The 17,163-nt window shown below is 38.1% G+C and overlaps 1 protein-coding gene across 1 annotated transcript in view; it reads right to left on the reverse strand.

The window, feature by feature from the left end:
- Positions 1-351: 351 nt before the first annotated feature.
- LOC108792778 (uromodulin-like) overlaps positions 352-17,163 on the reverse strand; it is a 22,057-nt gene continuing 5,245 nt past the window's right edge. Inside the window, exons 2-11 of the mRNA XM_018563639.1 lie at positions 15,846-15,866; positions 13,481-13,660; positions 11,690-11,797; positions 11,328-11,542; positions 8,904-9,061; positions 6,865-7,113; positions 3,143-3,302; positions 2,953-3,019; positions 1,134-1,166; positions 352-419 (exon numbers count right to left, since the gene is read on the reverse strand). Coding sequence (XP_018419141.1) covers positions 352-419; positions 1,134-1,166; positions 2,953-3,019; positions 3,143-3,302; positions 6,865-7,113; positions 8,904-9,061; positions 11,328-11,542; positions 11,690-11,797; positions 13,481-13,660; positions 15,846-15,866 — 1,259 coding nt within the window. The remainder of the gene's footprint in view (positions 420-1,133; positions 1,167-2,952; positions 3,020-3,142; positions 3,303-6,864; positions 7,114-8,903; positions 9,062-11,327; positions 11,543-11,689; positions 11,798-13,480; positions 13,661-15,845; positions 15,867-17,163) is intronic.

The raw sequence follows: 17,163 nt of genomic DNA on the forward strand, positions 1-17,163 counted from the left end.
AAAATAATTATACATATATTAATGTATATTTAAAGTTATATATACAGTATATTAAAAACATACAATTGGAATATGTTGACAATTTTCCAAAAAATAGATACAAGTTACATTTATATGCCAATTATATTAGAAATTTTGTACCCATGACCACTGCAGTCATGTGTACTGCAGTGGTTGTCATAGCCTTGTGGGTTTTTTTTATTTCCTCACAAAAGAACAATAATTACAATTTAATGTCATACATATAATGCACCACATCTAAGGTCTAGAAGGCAAACATCTGTAGCTGTGTAAATGACCAGCTGGTTCAGCAAAAAAATAAATCTTCTTAAAAAATTAGTAATTTAGTGCTCAAAACTCAGACATAAGCAGTATCCAAGCACTCAGAAGGCTGGCCACGAGTACAGTAAAAGGCAGACCTGCAGGCAGAAAGATAAACAAGGGTTTGATAAAATGACGGAGTGGTACGTCTAGGCATTTTGTGTGCAAGTATTTTTATTGCTTTGGGACTCTAAAGCATGCAAATCCCCATTCTAATTAATGAACGGAAAAAAAAAAGGAGGATGATGAAAAGAACCCATTCACATGACATATCAAAGTCAAATAAGCCCCTTAGTCTTATACCTAAAGTGTAAACTTTAATGTTTTGGATAGAGTCCTGCCAGGTTATTTTTTGAACATGTACCACTGGGGAAGTGTATCCACTGCCTGTCATAACCCAGCGCAGGTCGGTGATTGCAGTGCTGACAGAACTGCCAGTCAGTCCGTGTCCGGACTGCGGTCCACCATTTAGTGACCCCTGATCTAGTGCGATCTAGTGTGATGTAGTACCCATTATCTTTATCAAAAATAGGGAAATATCTATGATGCTGCTTGCAGTTTAGGTGCAATTTGCATCCAAATATCTCTACAGTGAGAGTAATTTCTAATAGTTTAGAGGAATTTTCTGGTTATGCATTAAGATTACATCTAATCATTGGAGAAACCCTACTACAAACCCAATTGCACTATGCCTATGGCAAAATATAAGACTATGTAGAAAAGGGATGGGGCAAAGTACTGTCTGAAAAAAGTATGCATAATTCTTTTGAAGATAATTGTTTGCAGAAAAAAATATTTCAAGTTATTCTTACCTTTATGGGAGACAGCAGAATTATCCACAGGATCTAAAGACAGAATAATAAAATGGTTACCCATATTGGTCACCTACTTCAAAGGTACTAGATTATCTTAAGGCCTAACTCTGGTCTCACAAAGCGGTCGCCACCACAGCTCACAAACAATATCCAATTTGTTCCTGAAAAAAAGGTTCTAACATGCAGTTAATATTCACCTTCCTCTACAGTACCACAGTTTTCCCCCTAAACAGTTCAGACTGTGACAACTGGTTTAGTGAGGATGGTTTTCATGTTAATCTTTGACTAGTATTATTGCTGCCCTTCTAGCAGACATCATTACGTCTGCATGGTAATCAGTGAGGCACCAGTAACCACCTCATCAGGATGGGATGTGCCACTGCCCACTGTTTTCCACTTAAAACACAAAGTATGATGTCGCCAGGGACATATTTTATATTGCTGCACTGTCTAGTTGTGCAGCAAACTTGACAGATCCCCCTTATTAATTACAAAAGGTCACCATTGGTGTGCTTCAAACTGACAGGTTGCACAATAAAGTTTATGTTTTGCCAACAATGCAAACTTTCTTAAGGTGATGTCACACATGGCAACTTTCCAGTGTCAGAGTCCCATCAGTAGAGAACATAAGCAAGCAGTCACCCCGTAGCTTTTCTCTTGTTGGTAAGCAAGATTCTGCAACATTTCAACCAATGAGGAAACAAAGCCATAGGAGCAGGCGAGCGGCTTCTTTTTTAAGCTTGTTATTGGTAAGTTGCCTCCATCATCAGAATCAGTACAGTGACATGGTCCTCATGATACCCAATTGAAAGCGCATTGTGTATAGCCTGGAGTAAACTTTGCTGTGCTTTTAAAACAGAGCCTACTGAATCTGAGCAGTTTACATGAGAAAACACCTGCCCATACTAACTGGAGACACATCAAGAGTTTTAGTGAATGTTAGTATTGACACGTTAGGTCTGGAATGTACGATAGAGACCCAATATGAAGTACAACCTAACTGGACCTGGATGGAGTCAAAGCCACCTCCTATAAAGCTCACTCTGCGCTGCTTATTTGGCTGCATAAAAATGTCATCATACTGTTACCATGATTACTAGCCAGCATTAGGGGAGTAAAAATACACCTTGTCTTGATTATTCAAAATTGCCTATAGTAAGGATCATGTAAAATACAATGCTCCACGAAGTGTTCTTTTATAATACAAACTTATCTACATGCCTTCCCAGAGAATAATGTTTTCATACCTATATTGTCATATTACCAGTGTTTACTTTAATAACACTCCTTGTTGTATGTAAAATGTACTATGAATTTAGCAAGTTTAAATCAATCTGCATAGGCAAGGACAATAAGGCTGATTTCCTAAAAGGATACAGAATGTTCTTTTGTATTCCCTGAACTCAGGATTTTATTTTTTTTTTACCATCATTCACTATGCAAAGTAAAATGGCACTCTTCAAAGTGAACATGCCCTTGTAAAGAGAACAGTCTCTATCTCTTTAGTAAATCAACCCCAAAGTGTCAATGACCCAAATAACACTCTATGAAGTTCAATGGGTGGGGTGATGCAGGCATTAGAGTAAATAACAATTACTCAGAAGACCTTTTTGGCATGTAAAAAACAAAGTCAGAAAAGTTCCAACATCAAAAGGCAAAAGTATTTAACATGCTCCAAGGGATTGTAACATGCTTCAAGGGAATCTAATATAGTTAAACATACAGCTCGGCAAGGCTGCTGACAATAAACAAGCTAGAAAAAACTAGAAAAAACAGCAAAGTTTTCCTGTAATGTGTTGAATAAAGAAATATTTACCAATAAATGTGAAAGGACCTAGAGAGAACTGTTTAGACTCTTCTAAAACATCACGAGATCCTGCACACTACAGGAAATAGAAAAACAAAAATTAAAAATGTTGCTTACATAGGAAAAGCATATTTATCAGATGCAAGTCAAATAGGTATGGAGTGATATTATTCCAAAATTAACTATGAAAAACACTTACTGATGAGCATTTTCCAGATTCTTGGCTACACAACCGAGCATCACAGAATATGTAGACAGTGTTATAATCCCTGAAGGAGAAAGAGCTTATGCTAAAGCGGACTTCTTTGGATTTACCATTCTCAAGCACTTCGGTATATGGTCCACTGTTTACAGCACAACTGGAAAAAAATAGGTTTTTGTTTATTATTGGGCAACCTAGCCTGCCTTAACTATTCACTGTGTATATGTCACTGACTGAGAAGAGAATGTGAAATGCATTGAACAGATGCAATATGTGGGGAAGGGAGATTTTTGCTTTTGATCTTGCGAGATCACATGCTCTGTTACTTCTGAATTGAAAATTAAAATATTAGGTGACAAAAATAACAGTTATACAATAACAATAACGTTGATAAAAGACCTATTAGAGATATATCATGTATTTATAATATTGTTTTTCTTTTTATTTATAGCAAGACATTTCTGAGACACTTGAACCATTGTGTATCTGTATAGCCACAAATAAACTAAGGTACAATTATCACAGAAATGTCTTAAAAACACAATTGTTTAAGGATGGTCTTTCTCTAATAGGTATTTAATTAAACTTAACTTTGATTTTTATCACCTTTATATTTTATTTTTAATTTAGTAGCTGAAAAAACTGGGCAAGATTACGTTAAAATGTGTGACCATGTGACAGGTCACACATTCTAAGGTAGTCACAGACTTTGATAGAACAGGGACTTCTCTGCCGTCCGACCAGCACTTAGGGGACCCAGCTTCGTCTGCTCCCGTCCCTCTTTCTCCTAAGCTGCTCAACTAAAGCTGCGGAGACTCGGACCCACCTCCTCCTCTTCCCCGCCTCCTCCGTGACACCACCCCCCCACAGCCACATAACATGCACAGAGGAAATAACCCGCCATAATAATTATCATAGGTTATAACCGGTTAAAAACATACACCTTAGACGTAAATATGTGAAAAACTATTTTCTGGAACCAAACTATATATACAGTTGTGTGAAAAAGAAAGTATACCCTCTTTTCATTTTTTGGTTTTACGTATCGGGACATAATAGAAATCTTCTGGTCCTTAGCAGGTCATAAAATTAGGAAAATTCTATCTCAGATGAACAACAATACATGACATATTACACCGCATCATTATTTATTTTACAGACATAAAGCCAAAAAGGAAAAGTTATGTGTGAAAAACTAAGTACACCCTTACTGCTTCCATAGGAATTACGAGGCCAGTAGTAGCCAAGTGCTGCTTATCAAATGTCATTGATTAATTGCTCATCAGCAAGTGTGAACACCTCTAAAAAAGCTGAAGTTTTAGCAGTCTGCTGGTCTGGAGCATTCTGCTGTGTGTTACCACACCGCAACGGATGCAAGACATAAGCAATAATCTTAGAAAAGTAATTGCTGTCCACCAATCTGGGAAGCGTTATAAGTAGGGTTGCCACCTGTCCAGGATTCACCCGGACAGTTCGGGTTTTGGATGCTGTGTCCGGGTTTCATGGCAGCAGAAACCCGGACACAAGATGTCAGGCAGACAGGGGCAACCAAAATTAAGATAGAGGCTACCGGCCCTTCACTGTACAGTCTCGACTGTGATATTTACCTATGAATGGGTGGCGCTATTTACATATAAATAAGCCACGACTACAAAAAAATGTCTGCTCGTCGCTAGAGTGTTCGGGTTTTGCTTGAAGAAAAGGTGGCAACCCTAGTTATAAGGCTATTTCCAAACAATTTAAAGTCCATCATTCTACAGTAAGGAAGATTATTCACAAGGGGGAAACATTCAAGACAGTAGCTAGTCTTCCCAGGAGTGGACATCCCAGCAAATTCACCCCAAGGTCAGACCGTGCAGTGCTCAGAGAAATTGCAAAAAACCCAAGAGTTACATCTCAGACTGTACAGGCCTCCGTTCGCATGTAAAATTTGAAAGTTCATGACAGTACAATGTTTGAAAGGGTAGCCAGGAGAGGAGCTCTTCACTCTAAAAAAACATGGCAGCACGGCTTAGGTTTGTAAAGTTGCATCTAAACAAATTACAAATCACAAGACTTCTGGAACAGTGTCCTTTGGACAGAAAAGACATAAGTGGAGATGTTTGGCCATAATGCACAGCTCCACATTTGGTGAAGACCAAACACAGCATATCAACACAAACATCTCATACCAACTGTCAAGCATGGTGGTGGAGGGGTGATAATTTGGGCCTGTTTTACAGCCACAGGACCTGGGCACCTTGCAGTCATTGAGTCGACTATGAACTCCTCTGTAAACCAAAAGTATTCTAGAGTCAAAAGTGAGGCCATTTGTCCAACAGCTAAAGCTTGGCTGAAATTGGATCATGCAACAGAACAATGATCCCAAGCACACCAGCGAATCTACAACAGAATGGCTGAAAAATAAAAGAATCCAGGTGTTGCAATGGCCCAGTCCAGGCCTTAACCAGTTTGAAATGCTGTGGCGTGACCTTGAGAGCTGTGCATAAACAATTGCCGGCAAACCTTAACCCTTTCGCTGCCAAGGACGTACGGCGTACGGAGCTACAAAAGTGCTTCCAGCTGGCCAGCTCAGTATGCCGTACGGACCTGGCATTTACAGTTCTACTATAAGCTGATGGTCGCTTTAGCGACTTATGTCCTCAATTGAGGACTTATGTCCTCAATTTCTTTTTCTATTTCAAAAGGGAAATGTCAGGGGTCTATTTAGACCCCAGATATTTCGCCGCAGACTAAAATTGAATTGTGTATTTTTATCGGTTTAATATTAATTTGAGAAACATTTGCGCAATTATCGCAGGGCCTACAAATTTAGTATCACCATCTTTTTATTCTACCGGGCCTGCGCTTTCAGAAAATATATGGTTTGGGGGGTCTTTTACAAACGCTAGCAACGCAGCAGTTGAAAATCAAATCAATAGGAAAAAATTGCAGAAAATTCAAAAATGGCTTGGCCAGCTGATTTGAAAAATTTTCCGGAGGGCTTGGCAGCGAAAGGGTTAATGAACTAAAGCAATGTTGTAAAGAAGAGTGGGCCAAAATTCCTCCATAACGCGCGAGAGACTGATAAAGTAATGGCAAAAACCAATTACTTCAAGTTATTGCTGCTACAGGTGGTTCTACAAGCTATTGAATCATAAGGTGTAAGGTGTAATGGCAAAAACCAATTACTTCAAGTTATTGCTGCTACAGGTGGTTCTACAAGCATTTGGTTCTGACGAAGGAGGCGTGGTCTCGGAAACGTTAACCTCAGGGAGGAATAGTAGCCGGTGGGCTAAGCTTTTCACGATTTTATCTATTTATGCCTGTAAAAATTCTACTTTTGTGAGTATGGTTTCACTTGTTTAAAACCCATTTCATTAAAACGTTTTTACGCGATGGAGGCGCTCTTTGTCTTTTGTTTCTTTCAGAGTTGAGGCTCCCCTATAGCCTATCTGAGAGCTTGCGCCATCTGCGGTTTTGCTTGAGATCATTGCAGACATTCTCCGGTTTTGGATACAAGCCGTTGGCGCTTTTGTTATATACTGGTTCTACAAGCTATTGAATCATAAGGTGTACTTAACGCATTGTAATATGTGATATGTTGTTGTTCATATGAGGTTGTATTCACCTGATTCTAAGACCTACTAAGAAACCGATGATTTCGTTATTATGTTTTGATACTGTATGTAAAACCATATTCAGATTCAGATGTACTTTCTGACTTTTAAGCGGCTTACCCTCCTTGAATCAGCTGTATTTTAATGGAGCCAGAACCATCACTGGTTGGGGTAGCAAAGCATTGGTCAATCCGCAAAACAAAAGCAGGGTCAGGGAACTGAGTGCTCATTCCAAAATAAAGAGTTGATCCTATCTGCAGGTCTTGTTGTTCTGATTGCAGCATAGGATTAGTGTACGATGGGTTGGAATAAGCTGCAAGTGATGTGAGGCCATCACCATTAGTTCCTCCAGCATCCAGGTTCTGTGTGCTGTAAGAAGAAGAGACTGTTTAAAAGCTTGTCCTTGTTATCAGTCACAGTAACAGCAAAAACCAAAGCTGTACGGTTTGTAATGTGACATTAGTACTGAATGAAATCAAGCCTTTTTGTTTTTTTGTGAATATGTAAATTAGATTACCTTAACCAGAATGTATAGTGTTTAATTACATATGCCTGTGGAACCTGGCATTTTTGCACATTACCTTTGCATGTTTAGTTGCAAACACAACAATTGTATTCTTATTTAGCAGATGAGGAACGATCATCAAATTTAAGGGTATGGTTAGGCAGCCATCATTGCCAGATGATAGTTTGCAGGAGTACTGGCTGCCAACCACACAGGATTTTTAGCTCCCTGCTTTCCATCTCCCTTCTACATAGGCATACACCATTATACATGGTGCACCATTAGGTAACTCAAGAATGTGCATTTCAACTTTTGCAGCCAAACCTACTTTATAATTGTTACATGTTCCCAATTCTCAATTTTGACTGCAAAAGTGGAAATACACTTTAAAAAAAAAAACCTTTCCGGCCTTGTCATACCAGTTTAGCTGAGCTGTGTTTATCTGCACAGATTAAGGCAGGCTTCACACAAGGGCACACAGAAAAAAAATGTTTCCTTTGTGCCCTGTTCAATCTACGCCGCTGCCTGCCTTGAGGCGGGTTGCAGTGGGTTGTGTAAAAATGCAGATATGCTGCATGTTTTTCCTCAGTGCACCACAGCACACCTGAAGTCATGAAGTCACCGCACTACAGTTCAGGATGTTGTCATATTTCAATAAAGTTTAAAAAAAAGGAAAAAAGATAAAAAGTGTCTTGAATTCTCATTCAAGGCATTGTCCCTACATCGGTTGTACTCAACGGATATCAACCAGACCAACTAGCTCATTTTACTGTGTAGGCTGTTTGAACAAGTCTTCAGTGCTTGGATTGTGCCCACATGTCCAATTGTCATCTAATGTATATATCACTCCCCAATTTTTAAAGCGTGTATTCAGCTAAAACTCCTTTTTGGTATAATATTTGTCAGTAGAAAAGGAAGTGATGTGAAAACTCTCTAACAGAGCCCCAAATAACAGTAAAAATGAGACAGGCGTTCGAATCATTCCCCATTGTATCTAAAACAAAAAAGTTTTGGCTTGACATACACTTTAAATCTACGGGCAAATCTGTCAGTATCATTGCACTGAAAGTGTGTGTGATTAAGCAAAACGTTTTCAGTTCAATCTACATAAAGGGGGATTGATTTATTTAAAAAATAGAGTACATTCAATTTGCGCAATTAATGTTTACTAAGCTTAGCAAAACTGTGTTCATTTCAAACATTTCCTTCACAGAGGATTGAATATTCAAAGTGAATGCAGCGTCACCTTATTTACTAACCACACATACACTTTACAGAGTCACTACTCAACTACTCAAGTGAACAGTCTTTTCTTTAGAAAATCAACCCCGTGCTTATTATACCATTTAATTTTTTTTCCTGAGGCTGTTTTTAGGCAATGATGCTGATTGCCTCTCTGACATGAAATTATTTTTTAACATAGGTACCAAAGTTACATGAAAACATGACACAACAGTTATGAGGAGATGTCAAAATCACTTTACAAATGACTTCTTATATTTAGGAATAATAATACATACTGAAAAATACTTTCATTGTGGCGCAATATAAACAGTTACATGAATGTGTAAACTATTATACAGCTGTGTAAATTGAAAGCCTTTTTGGAGGTATATGGTACAAGCAGTAAGAGGAACAAAGACAATGTACTTACTCTAAAACTGGTTTAAATACTGTAAATAAAGATATCCACATTGAAATATTGTATGTGCAAGTGAATGCAACACTGAGCTCGCTGACTGTAACAAGTCCATTATCAGTGTTTCCGGGGACGATAATAGCATTCGTGTAAGACACATGAGTTGCGTTTTTCTATAAATGAAAAGGGGATAAATGTTACCTTTTTTATCAAAAAAAAAACAACTATCCTACATCCTGTTACATATTTTTCATTAATTTGAAATGTGAATATTAAACAGTACATTAGCAAAAGAAGAGTCCCTAGCAAATTTCACGGTGTGTATTATATAAACAGCAAAATACAACATTTGTAATTAACGTAATTATGTGAATGGGTTACTCACTGTAAGAATATAATAATGGAATTCATGATCTAGAATATGATCTAAAATCTTGAAGATAAGGGCCCATATTTTTATAGTACTTCACGCTCAAAAAAGAACTCCCGTCAAATATTTTATTGATCTTTGCAGTGCCGCTACCTCCACACTACAACGTATTAAAACTGGTTTTAGTCTAGGGAGGAAAATAACAGTTATACTCACCCGATCCTCTGATCTGGCTACGGTGCTCCCTCCAGCCTCTCTCCTCTGCTCCACCCATGGTTTGTCCCTCGGTGTCCTCATGTCCTATACACTGTGTATAGAATGTGATGACTCGGGCATCTTAGACCACTGCAGCGGAGGGAGAGCAGGGCTGGAAGGACCTGCTTAAGAGCAAGCCACTCAGAGGATCGGGTGAGTATAACTTTTTTATTTTCCTCCTAGACCAAAACAAGCAGTTAACCCTTGCAGTGTGGGGGTAGCCCCAGGGGCGTCCCGAGGCTGGGTGACACCCGGAGCGGTAACCGAGTTTCACCCCGCCGAGATTTCACTACGCATGCGCGGTGACGTCATCGCGCACGCGCGCCAGTATTCAGATGCCTGCCGGCGGCCATAGCCCCACTGTGCAAGGGTTAACAATTTTTTTTTTTTTAATATTAAAAATACTAAAAAACTATAAAAAATATTAAATATTTTGTCCAGAGTTCTTATCTAACACAAAACAATTATTTGTTGAATATTGACTTTGTAATTTGCCAATATTGCAACTCAACAAAATTATTTAGAAGATATTGTGCAAATTGTCATAACAGAAGTAAATCCTTTCTGATTCTAAGCATCGTTAGAAAACTTTTAAGCCTTTCCGTCTACTTTTAGGAATTGTGTCAATGGGCTCCCCTATTGGCTAACACTAAGGTTAAATCCATCTGAAAATACAATGGAGCAAAGCTCTCAAACATATAAGCAATAATATTCACAAACATATTAACAATCATGATTGTTAGTTTGCTTGAGAGCTTTGCTCCATGGGATTATCAAAAGGATTTAACCTTAATGTTAGACAATGGGAGAGCAATCTCAGATTGGAATATCCTACAGAATTGTATTTTACAAATAGAGTCTATATGCTTTTGGTTATATTTGGTTACATTTGACCATATACATCGATCCATATATCCAAGTGCAGGACTATATTTGGGTCAACTGTTACAGATGGAACATGTATAATACCAATTAATTGAGGATGTTGCATAGTGTAGTATTATCAGAGAAATGGGACTGGACTTTTTAACTGTTAGCTTGAATTGGATACAATTGACTTATATGTGTACATATGTATGTATCCTGATAGGAGGGTATCCCCAATGATGTTAAAAAAGACGTCTTGGATATATATGAATTCAAGGGACAAATAGTAAGGTACTGTATCCATAGTGAAATGTAAATACACACATGGGGTATAATATGGTAGTTATTTGTGGTGTGTAGAATTCTGCATAAGTGTTTGTCTTTGGCTTGACAGGATTGGTGGAATACAAGCATATAGTTGCTATAACCTCTCCTCTTGAATCATCTCCGACCAAAAGATATAGTGGGCCAAGTGTAGGAGGGGTGACCTTCCTTCTACCGGGTCACACCGCCCTCTCTTCCCTTTTATGTGTTGTGGTTATGCTGGAAAGTGAGTACAGCTTTCCCATACACTATTATGTAAAAAATCAGGTTGCTGTAATAAAAAGATGAAATATTATATCTTTGTATGCGACATATGTTTGTATTTAAGGTTTCGCCTACATTCTCCTGATGAAGCCAATGCGAAACGCATTGGTACAATCAAACTACACGCCTTTGAAGAAATTATACAATTAACTATGACTGTATGGTTATGCTAATGAAAAAGATGATGTGATAATGTATCGGCGGTATTGTTAACAGACAAATGTGTCACCATTTTTTAAGGACAATATAGACCTACATACCTCATATAAACCCCATGATACATATACTTTTTTTATATAAAGATAAACAATGACTAAACATATTACTATTGTGTATAACTCCGTATTTACAACACTTACCACCATACTACTGCCACAGATACCGCCACCGGTCTGCACAGTCAGTGAATACATACGCTGCCCTTGCAGAATACTTTCATTGGCTCCAGAACAGTTGGACTGCAACAAAGTGGATGCAGATGGCTTGTAGTGCAGGATCTCCAGCAAATTCTTACTGACAGAAATTGTCATGTTTGAACCTTTACACGCCACAGAAGAGGTTGTATTTTGTACATCTGTGAAAAACGAATGCACCAGAGAAATGTAAGACAGCCAAATACACTGTATCTCATTGTATAACAATTCCACATATTAAGACATGTAGTAGGTATTGCAACACTGCAGAATGAAAGTGAGGGAAGAAGAATGGAAAAGTAACTTACTCAGACCCAGAGCCTTATAGTAAGTTGCGTTAGCGACACAAACTGCTGTCTGATTGACATATTGACAGACTTCATCTGCAAGGCATGCTGAAATACAGTATGGATCCGCTGTTATGTGAAAGAAGAAAAAACAAGGTGAGTATTCCTGATTCGCATATTATTACTCAGGAAGCTTTTTGTCCGAAAACATATGTACAATATTTCTTTAACTAAACTTCATACAAATATGAAACACAATTTAATTCTGTTACGTTTTTAAAAATAAAACCATTTTTACATACATCTATCATGTACCTGACTCTCTTGTGACTTTAGCCTTTTGTATCGCCCTGAACAAGAGAACTCAAAACTGTTAAGAGGGGTAAAGGGGTGCAGGAGGGCTGTACAGGGAGCCATCCAGGCTTGTTGTCTCTGCTTAGTGCTTTCCATCTAACAGTGGAAGCCTTCTGACAGGACAACAGAGCAGGGTCATGATCTCATTAGTGTGCTGCAGTCTTCTTTATTGTCCAGGTACAGAAAAGGATGGGTTCTCAACTGTTTGAGGAGGATGGGTTCTCAACTGTTTGAGGACCACTATGCTTTTGATTGAAGCCCAACCTCCCTATTATGCTTGCATGTAGGCTGCATACAAAGGGTTTCCTTTTCCTATACCCACCTAACAATCCCACCAAGCTTGTCCAGCTGTAGATTTTCATTGTTAGCTGGGGCAGGAGGAACATATTAGCGCCGTCCCGCAGAGCCAGAAAAACACTCTCTGTTGCCAAAAAGACTTTCTAATTAGGGACAACAGTTTCCAGATACCCTAGGGATGGCTACATCTGAAGTCTGCAGCCAAACTGATCCTGGAAAGGGTGTTTTGTAAGTTTGTTATATGCTTTACTTGCAGGTAGGTTTTAAGGGTAGCATGGGGTGGAATGTTAAATAAGCAGACTTCTAATCCCTGGAATTATTCATTAAAATAAAGTTCCCCTTTGTGGTAAGTTTTATTATGAAGGAAACAAAAAATGGTGCATATCCCCAATCTGGCCACAAACTGTAACTGCTAAGCACATTCCTCAAACCAGCTCACAATCTCACATACTGTAAATATCAATCAAATTGGGGGTTCGGGGGGGCAATAGAGAAGATTCTAGAGTATGGTATTGAAGAAGAAAAAAACCCCATTTTATTCATTCTCACTGAAGGGAAGCCCCCAATTTTGCCAAATAGCTTGTGCTCCATATTGTCCCGAGCAATGGCCCACAACAGTTAGTCTGAAAAAGGTATTACTTTTTAAGCTTAACACAAACTGTATCTTCTCAGTTTTTCAATAAATGTCAGCAGCTCTGTGGTCCCCTACAGTAACTTCTGCAAAACGTATTTGATTTCATACTAAGAAGGGTTAGGTATCACACAGACACATCAGCCAAGCTGTATTGTTTCTAACTGTAATAGGTGTTTTTTGGTTAGTAGTTTGGGATACAGGCATCACCAGATGAAAATAATGAGGGAAAATAAATATTTAAAAGAATAAACTAAGATTGATAGTTTCCATAGACCATTATTGAGACATAAATAATCAATTTTTAAGGATGAGGGCAGTTGGTGTTGCACAGGGCCATGATGCTTTTATTTCCCCCTAATGAAAAATAACTGTCACCAAATGCGTCAAATAGCTTTGAATGAAAGGTTACATCCCCAGGCTCTGTCCACCATTATAATATGAAAAAAAAAACTATTTAAAAATCATATAAAACTAACTAGTTGTTTAGCCATGCATGCACAATATATTTTCTTGTGTCCTCCATTCACCTGTGCAGCAGGCCAAGTCTGGATTCCAGGAAAGGTTTGGGAGACAACAAGAAGAGGAATTTAGGGAGCAAAATCTTGCATCAGGTAGACATGATGTGGAATTTGAGCATGTGCACCCAGAACTTTGCAAACATGTCCCATTGCATGTGGAACAGAGAGGAGGACTCCCATTTACTCCAGCTGAAAGAAAGAAAACAGTATTAACACAACGCTAACACATTTCAGCAAAATGTTGACGATATACAGTATATATCTTGCATGTTTTATAACTTATAAATAGACATTTTACAATAGCATGATAATTATCTGGGAGGGAAGTTAGAACATGGTATACCTAAATGCCCCTTTCCTCTGTGATACTCTTTAACGCTGCATCAGTAAATCAGAGGGGTTCAGCCCTCTGGTGATACTCTTTGGAGTTGCACACACGGACTGCTTTCTGAATAGGTAGGTGATACTATCGTTAGGGATGCCCCGATACCAAGTACCGTACTCGGTACAAGTACATGTACAGATACTTTTCCAGCTCCAAGACTGGACTAGAGAAAAATTCAAAAGTTAGGGGGCAGCTGTTATTTTAAGGGGGCATACGGAGCACCTGGGATTTGTGCATCCCTGTTTTAAACGTTTTAATTTTTTTGTATAAATGTATATTAGCGATGCACCGATACCATTTTTGCAAGTACAAGTAATGATACTTATCCAAGCACTTACAGATACAAGTACTGATACATTTTTGTTTATTGTCATGAGTTTTTCTAAAAGAATACAGACTAATGATTTCAGGACAGTGGAGGAGCACCAGAGCCCAGACCCAGCTGCAACTTCTGCAACCCTGGTAGTTCATGTGAAGATGCCAAGTATTGGCACTGGTATCTGAACTGGTATCTGGACATCCCTAACTATCGTATATATCAGAATGTAATTTATATGGATATCATCCCTTCTGGGTATATTCATTTGTTTTGTGGTTATTTAGATTTTCTCCTTCTCCTGAGGAAGTACTTGGAACGCGAAATGCATTGAGATTACAAACTATTCCTTCATTCTTTAAAGAAGAAGCTGCTCTATGATATAGGATTCAAAGAACACTCTATATGGTTTATGTATTTATTTATGTATTTATTTATTTATTTATTTATTTATTATTTAAGCCTCATTAATGGTATTTTGGAGTAGTCTGCTGGAGGTATCAGTTCATTTGCGTATTACGATGAAGAAAGCATATACACACTAATCAAGTTTTTATGGTTTTTAATAGTATTTAGTATAATAAAGATTTTTTTTAAACTAATGATATTGTAATCTTTTGGACCTGTCACCTGGCACCTACAAAACACCATATACACACATTTGTTCTATATATAAGACCTGCTCTGATTAGATAAGAGGTGGGGATGTCATGATCCCCCCTCATCCAATCAGGCAACACCTTTTTTCATTATTAAATATACTAGGTGTTCTCTGAATGGCTGCTGTACTGAGCAACAGTGTGTTGTGCTCTTTACTTTTGTTTTTACTTTAAGGAACAACTCCAGTTTAAAATATTAACTCTTGCAGTGGCAGAGCAAGAATACAGAAAATAAATTCACCTGATCCTCAGTCCTGTGGAAGTGACCGCTCACCTCTCTCCCCCTCTGCTCCAGCTGCGGTATGTAAATCTGCATCCTTGTTTTTAATGGACTTGCATTAGAGGTGATGAGGTCAGAGCCCAGAGGGGTGGCTGAGGGGACAATTCTAACAGCCATGCGGGGTCAAGGGTCAGGTGAGTAAAATTTATTATTTGAGCCCCTAGACTAAAATGAGCAGTTAAACCTTGCAGTGCGGGAGTAGCCCAACTTTAAGCATTAATAGTTTAGATTCCTTGAGTTTCTCTAACTTTATTTGGAGTGTACAAAGTTCACACTCTATTTAGGTCTCAGCACAGAAGCGGAGTTTGCTGCGGTGTGACAGTGCACTGTGAAACAATGCAGTACGCCTGCATTTTTCCACAGCACAACGCCATCAGATCCTCATTGTGGTCTGCGGTGACTAGCCGTGACCGGCATTGTTCAGTTGTTGAAAAACATTGGCCACCGTTTATGATGTGAATGAGCCCTTTCTGAAATCCCTGTCAGGTTTTCATTAATGTTTGTGTTTCTGGTTTGAAGTTTCTCATTAATTTCCTGTCTTGTGACAGGGGCTTCATGTGTGGAGGATTCATCCAGAACGCACATATAGAAATAAAAAATTCTGACAGCCCATCCCATCCCCACTCTATCATTAAATTTTTTTTATCTGCACCTGCCCTTAATAAAATATGCCAGGAGAATTGTTGTTACAGAAATATTTGTTTAGTACAGTAGGTCACTGCTTTCATACTTACTATAGCATGACGGGGTAGAACCTGTTATTAAAGAAGAAGGAGACAACAACAAAAACTGTCAAACTATGTACATAATATTCACGTGGAAATAGTATTTTTAAAAATGCTCTAAAATAGACAGTTCATATATTTTCAGCAACCATTGCTAACCTTTCATTATGTACGTACACCTGTCATACAAGAAAACCTGTTTAGTGAGAAACATTAGACAGAGCGTACTGGGTTTTTACCTAAATGGCATAGTTGTTAACATAAACGTTTATGTCAGCAGAAGTTTTTTAAAGGAAAATGTCATCAACTTAAGTCAACATTCTATACTATGTCATAATGAGTTAACGTTCTTTCACCTTAAGGAACAATGTACTACTGCTAATATGTGACTGGAAAAATGTTTATCTCGTCAGGATTTTATCTGTCTATTGTCCAACTTTCTTCTTTATTATACTACATGCAGTATACAGTATAATAATCTTGTAATTTTTATGTAAAATTATCAAGGAACCGAGTGGGGGAGATAAGACAATTTGTACATCACATTTAAAAACTTGATTTTAAGCTGTAATTACAGGAAAGTTTGATGAAATGTTGAAATATATGTGGAGGAGAGACTCTATACAACCAATATAAAGGGGGGTAAGATTTTTGCAGAGGTTATGAGTGCATTTAATTTTGTATTTCTGGCTCTAGGTGGGGGAGTAGATGGGTTTGAATATTCACCATTGAGAGACATGTGGGTGAAGGTTGCAGAGTATATTCGTATATATTTCTGGATGCTCTCAATATTTTGTTTTATTTCTATCTAAAAAAATTGATTAACATTAACATCAGGCATACTGCCATTTGTTGGTAGTTTTTGAGGTAAAAAAAAAAACTTTTTGAAAATGTACACATCACTTAAGTCATTTGAATGTTTGCTGAACCAATTATAACACATTGATTATTTATATTCTATTTTTGAGCCTTGAGAGAATGGGCTACCACTGCCGTAAAATACTGCATAATAGAAGGATAATTAGTGAACAGTATGGAGGTTTTTGTAGTTACCTATCTGGCCTCCCATGTGACTGTTTCCCTTTAGGTATTGCAGTTTTCACATATACTTGTTACCTGGTGACATTAGTAAGACACTGTGATTTTTTCTATGCTATTTATTCAGAACAAGCCTTGGTATGTGACCTACTAAGCATTTGGTTGCTCCCTCTGTATGTCCCTGTGTTGGCCCTCCAAGATGCTCATATGATGGTATGGAAAATTGACATCATAAACATGGGAAGTATGAATGCTATTTAGATATTTAGATTGATGTATGCAATATATA

This window comes from Nanorana parkeri, unplaced genomic scaffold, assembly GCF_000935625.1.
Source record: "Nanorana parkeri isolate BGI_ZX_2015 unplaced genomic scaffold, ASM93562v1 scaffold683, whole genome shotgun sequence".
NCBI classification, from domain to species: domain Eukaryota; kingdom Metazoa; phylum Chordata; class Amphibia; order Anura; family Dicroglossidae; genus Nanorana; species Nanorana parkeri.